We start from the raw sequence: 6,349 nt of genomic DNA, 5'->3' as shown, positions 1-6,349 counted from the left end.
ACTATGTGATGTTGCCAGATCGGCGCTTGATTCAAAATTATGGCTTATAGCGTATTCAGATAGGTGGCTTTTCTGCTGCAGCGACCGAATTCCGCCTCAGCGGCATTTTCTTGCATAAGCCTAGTACTCAGATCGACAAACTTTATTCTCTTCAGTGAGACCGAAGTTTTTCGATTCACCCGAGATCGTTTGCTTCGGTCATACTGTCAATCAGCTGGGCTTGTTGACAAACAAATTAATTTGAGAAAACCACATCGAATATGTTGAATATAAACGACGCTAGAGTTAAATTTGGCTTTGGAATGGTTTCAGATGCGCGACTTTTTCCTGTTTTTGTCGTTTTTCCCTCCATATCGCTTGCAAGTTCAAATCCAACAACACCAAAATATATAAATGTTGTATTCTTTTCGCCAGGTTCTGACAAACATTCATCGAGAGTTCATCCCAGACGTCTGGCAATGCTCTGCACATTTCTAGTATTTTTTCCGTCGATCTTAGTAACCGACGTGCAAAAAGGCACTGTCTGTGTCCGCCGGTTATTTTCCTCTCGTTTTCTCTCACAGGCGGCATCCCGTTTTCGTCGGTCTGAGTACTAGGCTATAAAAAATACATGTGCTAGAAGGTGACTGAACAAAGTTGCTGGAACTCGCTGTCGAGCTTCCGTGTAGAAACAATGAATAGCGAAGCTATTAGTGAAGCGTTTGGCTTGTTTAGGTGCGTTCTGGAAACGTCAATTCAGTACAATTTGAACCATGGATAACTTAACACCAAAAGAACGTATAGAAGTGGTGACTTTGTTTATCAAAAATGCGCGTTTAATAGTGAGAACGCAGCTTACGTATCCACGAAAGTACAGAGACAAAAAAGCCTCTTCCGACAATACTATTCGACATATGGCAAACAAATTTTTTAAACACGGTTTAATGGCGAACCGTGAGCCACACAAGCGCCCACGTCATAGCAGCTGTACATGATAGTGTCGAGGACGACCCCACCGTATTGTACCGGCGGCGTTCGCAGCTTTTAAACGATAGTGATACAACGATGCGGCGTATTTTGAAGGATTGGGGAATGTTCCGTACAAAATACAGATAACCCAAGACCAGCCGCGGCGGTTGGCCTTCGCCCGTAAAGTAGCCCAGATTCTCGAAACTGAGCTATTAGGTGTACAAGTAGAAAACCGCCGTTTTTTTCATAGTTTAAGGCTTTATTGCGTAAAAATAGCTACATACTGATTATTCAAAATAGAGAGCTCCTGTGATGGATTCTTGTTGTGTCTGACAAGAATTTTCATCCAACAGAGTCTCCAAAGCTGCATCTTCAAACTTTTTCACGGGACCCGGCCGATCCTTGTCTTCCACGTCATAATCACCATTTTTGAATTTCACGAACCATTCTCGACACGTTCTTCCACTGATACAAGACTCACTATATGTTGCTACAATCCAATAAATTTTTGGCATGAAATTTTGATGACCTGCTGTTCACCCTGTCTGGTGGCTTCAATAAACCGAACTGCCGCATCTGGGGCACTGAGAATCCTAACATCATTCATAAGGAACCATTTCACGACAAGAGTGCGACAGTTTGGGCGGATATTTGTGGCTCAACCATCATCGACCATTACTTCTTCACAAATGGGGAAACAGTCAAAGGCAAGCGATATCGGTGGATGCTGGCGCACATTGTGTGCCCGAAAATGCGTCGAAAGGGTATAGATAACTTCTGGTTTCAGCAGGACGGGGCCCTGTCACACAACAAACGAAACCATGGAGTTTTTGCCGTCAAGAACATAGGTAGTCACTTAGACGATAATTGTGTTCAAAAACAAACTTAAATTAATTGTAAAGGATCAATCTAAATAAACATACATTTGCCATGAATTTTTGTTTTTTTCCAAAGTTATTCAATATTTTCATACCTATGCACGAGATCGGGTGGTCACCATGAATTATGAATTAAAAGCAGATGAAAAACTTTCCTCTTGTGAATGTTAAAATTGTATTTAGTTTTGCGTAAATAACCATTTTGTTGGCGGAAACTTGGAATTTTGTGTTTTCTTCTTTTTAGGGTTGTTTACTTCTACAGGGTGGCCCACGAAAGATTTGCGTTTTGAAAACGCTATAAATAAACGAGCATATATTTTTAAATTTTTTTGTTTTTATTGGATAGCTTCAACACTGCGGTTTAGGTATCAAACACCACTTCGTTAATATGGCGGCCTCGGCTGGCTTTACAGTAGCCCATTCGGTAGACCCAATTTTAAAACACATTTTTTACCGAAAAAATGTGTAAAATAACCACCTCGGTGGTTATGCTAATAAGCAAAACTGTCGCATTTGGGGTTCAGAAAATCCACGTCATCTTGGAGAAGCCAATGCATCCAATGCTGTATGCAGACGCTACAAAAAGCAAACTATTTTGGTCAATATCTCGTTAAATATAAGGTTGCCAAATATCTCCCTTCAGCTTTTTTGCTTTCTTGTTCTAATCTGTTTTCACCTAGATGGCAACTTAATAATACTTATTTGCAAAGAATTCGGACAGCCTCTTTTCAGTTCAAATTTACACCGTTCGCCATGGACAGGAACAGGTGGAGCTCCCATCCGAGCTCCCGTTGCTTATGACGAGTCCGCAACAAAGTGTGTGGTCTGTCGTTGTGCTGTTGGAACACTACACCCTTCTTTTTGGCCAATTCTAGACTCTTCTGGTCGATCACCAGCTTCAAGCGGTCCAGTTGTTCGCAGTGGATTGTAAAATTAAGCGTCTGGCCATATGGGAGCAGCTCATAGTGGATGATTCCCTTCCAATCCCAGTAAAACATACAGCAAAACCTTCCTGGCCGTCAATCCCGGCTCGGCCACTGTTTGGCACGGTTCACCGGCCTTCGACCACGAACGTTTTCGCTTGATATTTTCGTAGGTGGTCATTTTTTCGTCGCCTGCCATCAAGAATGGGTCGAGTTCGATCCGTTTCAGCAGCACATCGCAGGCGTTGATTTGGTTGCCTTGATGTTTGGGTGCCGCATAATTTGACGCCATAAGGCTTTTTTGCGTCAAATTATGCAGCACCCAAACATCAAGCTTCTTTCTGTATCCAGCCGTCTGCAGATGGTTTAAATGGTTGAGTGATTAACTGCCATCTCCTGGGCGATGTCACGAGTTGCAACATGCCGTTCTAACTCGATATATTCCATGATTTAATCGGTATTCAGCGGCACAGGTCTTCCGCCGACTGGCTTGTCGGTGGTGTCGTTTTCACCGGCTCTGAATCGTCGAAACCATTCCTCTGCGGTTCGAAGTGATAGAGTGCCATCTCCCAAAACACCACTAATCTTACGGAACGATTCTCTAGCGGATTTGCCTTTTAGGAAGGAAATTTGCAATTTCGGCGTTAGTGAACTCCATGTTTGAGTCACAAAACATGAAATGTGTATTTCAATTAGATCTTCAACTTTTGTTTGTATGTGTTTTTCATAAAGGGTATTTAAAAAAAAAATTTAAAAAAAAACAGTATTTACCGTTATTTTTTCAAGAAATCGGTTTCGTCACACACATTGACCTGAATCCTGATAATTTGAAAATGGTCGGGCGTTAAGGCTTTTCGGAGGTACAGCCCAAAAATGTTTAATTTAATAAACACTATTAAGCGGCAGTGAAAATTAATTTGACCAAAATCAAATGTTTGTTCCAAGGCCTTCTCTAAACTGGGCTAACACCCTCATTCGTAATTTTTATGAATGCTAATTTAATTGAAAACATTTAAACTTATCATAGTTATAAAACCCCGCTCTCACTTGACGGCCTCCAAAAAAGCGGCCATTTAAGTCCACAACAGCTAAAAAACAAAGAATAAGAAAATTGTTACAAATTAAATCAAAAAATAGCTACCTTTAATAGCACTTTCGATTCGCTTAAACTCCACAAATATCTTTACTGCATCTTCTGGCACAGTTCCGAACGCTTCGTGTATAATTACGCTGTTCACTGTCCCGTATTTTGTGTTGCACTCGTCCTTCACCTCTGGCTCCAACTCCTCATCAACGTCCCCAGGGCCGACCATATTGCGAAGAAGAACAACCTTGCTTGGCGATTTCATGATTTCTGTGATGCTGGGCTCAGTATCGCCGCTAAGAGCGGCTTGGGGTGCTAATGGGGGTGGTGGCATCCCGTTGTCACTGGGACTTAGTCTAGTTGGAGAGCCAATCGCAGGTGGCGACAAGGACGAAGGCGGCAGAAAGACGTCTTTCTCGTGTATGATACGACCGCACCGTTTGGAAGTCTTTTCCACTTGCAGGGCTATTGACATACCCTGCTCAGACTTTCCCAAGCCTTGGCCATCCTTAAAGCCGTATTTGGCCATAATTTTAGCTGCAACCGAGCTTGCAGAGTATGGTGCAGTAACGTTGGAGGATCCATCTTCACTTTCTATTGACATCTCTTGGAGTGAAGGAGGAGGAGCGATAGCGGCACCCCCTCCCTGCTTTGCAACAGAGCCCACTGCCGGCGGACTGTACAAGTCATCAGCGCTCTGTAGCTGGCCGAAGCCGCTAAACTTCATATTTGGCGGTAAGACATCGTCTTTGTGGACTTCCCGACGACCTATGCGCCCTCGTTTCCTCTCCCGTTCCCGGTCCTTATCGCGATCTTCTCGATGGCTTCCTCCGCCGCCGGTGATAGCTCGGGACTTCTCACTGCTCTTAGAGTTCTCTTTGAGTTTTTCGTATTCATTCGGCCACTGGGGGTCATACTCGTCCGCGAAGTCCCAGTCGTCCTTGCTCGCACTTTCCAACACGGGAAGTAGAGCTTTACCAGTGATTATGGGCTTGACCACCACCACTGGCATTGAGGCAAAAAATGATGATTCTGGCTCGACGGGGCGCTTGGCTCTTAAATTGACCACCGGCGTCATTAGCTGTAGTGAATAAATTGATAAGATAAAAGAGGCGAGAATCGTTGACGCCACTCACAGGTTTTTTGACGGCTTTCTTTACGGCCAGCTGGGTCTGTAACATTTTAATGCCAGACGACCAGCCATCAATCTCGCCCGCTCGTTGCTTCGTATCTATATCGTCATATAGATCCATCTATTTTACTTTAGAAAATAAATCTTTCAGTCCTGGTTTGGAATACGCCTGTACATCAGTGTGACCGCGCCGATAACGATCAAATAAAAATAATTATCATTATATACAGATGACCATCGAATTAGAAACGGTCGGGAAGCGTTTAAAAAGAATCGATGGAATTGGAAATGAATTCTGTTTTCATATATTTTCCACTTGTGTATTAAAACAAAAAATAACTCACATAAATGTTAAAGTCTAGTAAGCCTAGTGCTCAGATCACTAAACAGTTTCGCCAGCGAATAAACTATATTCGTTCTAGTGAGAACGAAGTTTTCATAAAAAACTCTTACATATACGGGGATCATTGGACTTTTTTAGAAACTGCATTGGTCTGCTTTGCAAACACGTAAAACAACACCATCAGCTTCCTTGACGTTCAAGTGGGCAAATGCCCCTCCCGCATAATGCATGTCCTCTTGGGCATTAAAGATATCCCTTAACTCGCTCATATTCATGATTTTGAATTTTTGATTTGCGAAATTTCAAAAGTAAACAAGCCCAGATCAGCTATTCGGGCCACTCACATGTCGGAGTAGCATTAGCTTAAAAGTTCACTAATGCGCCAATGAGAATAAGCGAATAAGAGTAATCTTAATTGTTAATGTATGGAGCTGGCCTCGCACTTATGGTTTTTATTGCGCTTGTGGTATAACCCATTTATGTGTTCAAACTGTTAAAGCCAGATTTTTGTAATAGTCTAGCGGTTGGTATTTGTAACAAATGAAAAACTACGATTCCCACAGAACACATCCACCATGAACCTTCTTATAACAGCTGATCTGAACAGCTGTGGCTTGTCAAAACATAAAAAAAGTCAACAAGTCAACCATCTATGTTTCTAATTTATTGAGCCACAGCTGTTCAGATTGGCTGCCATCGGAAGGGGGTAGTGGATGTGCTCTGAGGAAATCGAAGTTTAACGCATTTCAGAAGTCCCAACGGTTTTTCACGGATTAACTACTTAGGAAGAGGGTTGCACCGAAAATTACATAAACTAACTATAGCATATATAAGTCCGTAAATTTTTTAACGGCGGACTGAACGGGAAATTTTTGGAACGGCAAAACCTCATGGAGAAAGGTGCTAAAACAGAGAAAATTTAATCAAATACTGGTTAAAAGGGTTAGCTATTCATTTCTTACACGGGAATCACATTAGATTGTTCGCTCACTTATTGACAGATTCATTGAAGCTCAGTGAAAGAGACAACTATATGGATAC

The 6,349-nt window shown here is 42.3% G+C and overlaps 1 protein-coding gene across 1 annotated transcript; it reads right to left on the bottom strand.

Annotated features, from left to right (window-relative positions):
* Positions 1 to 3,394: 3,394 nt before the first annotated feature.
* LOC108141788 (splicing factor 45) lies at positions 3,395 to 5,164 on the bottom strand. Its single transcript, XM_017265304.2, has 3 exons — positions 4,970 to 5,164; positions 3,891 to 4,914; positions 3,395 to 3,837 (listed from the first exon to the last, which is right to left on the bottom strand). The coding sequence occupies exons 1-3, from the start codon at positions 5,084 to 5,086 to the stop codon at positions 3,743 to 3,745; spliced, it is 1,236 nt and encodes a 411-aa protein (XP_017120793.1). The 5' UTR covers positions 5,087 to 5,164; the 3' UTR covers positions 3,395 to 3,742.
* Between the last annotated feature and the right edge of the window lie 1,185 nt (positions 5,165 to 6,349).

This window comes from Drosophila elegans, unplaced genomic scaffold, assembly GCF_018152505.1.
Source record: "Drosophila elegans isolate 14027-0461.03 unplaced genomic scaffold, ASM1815250v1 contig_397, whole genome shotgun sequence".
NCBI lineage: Eukaryota > Metazoa > Arthropoda > Insecta > Diptera > Drosophilidae > Drosophila > Drosophila elegans.
The sequence above is the reverse complement of the archived record's forward strand: the minus strand, read 5'-3'. Positions and strand labels throughout refer to the sequence as shown.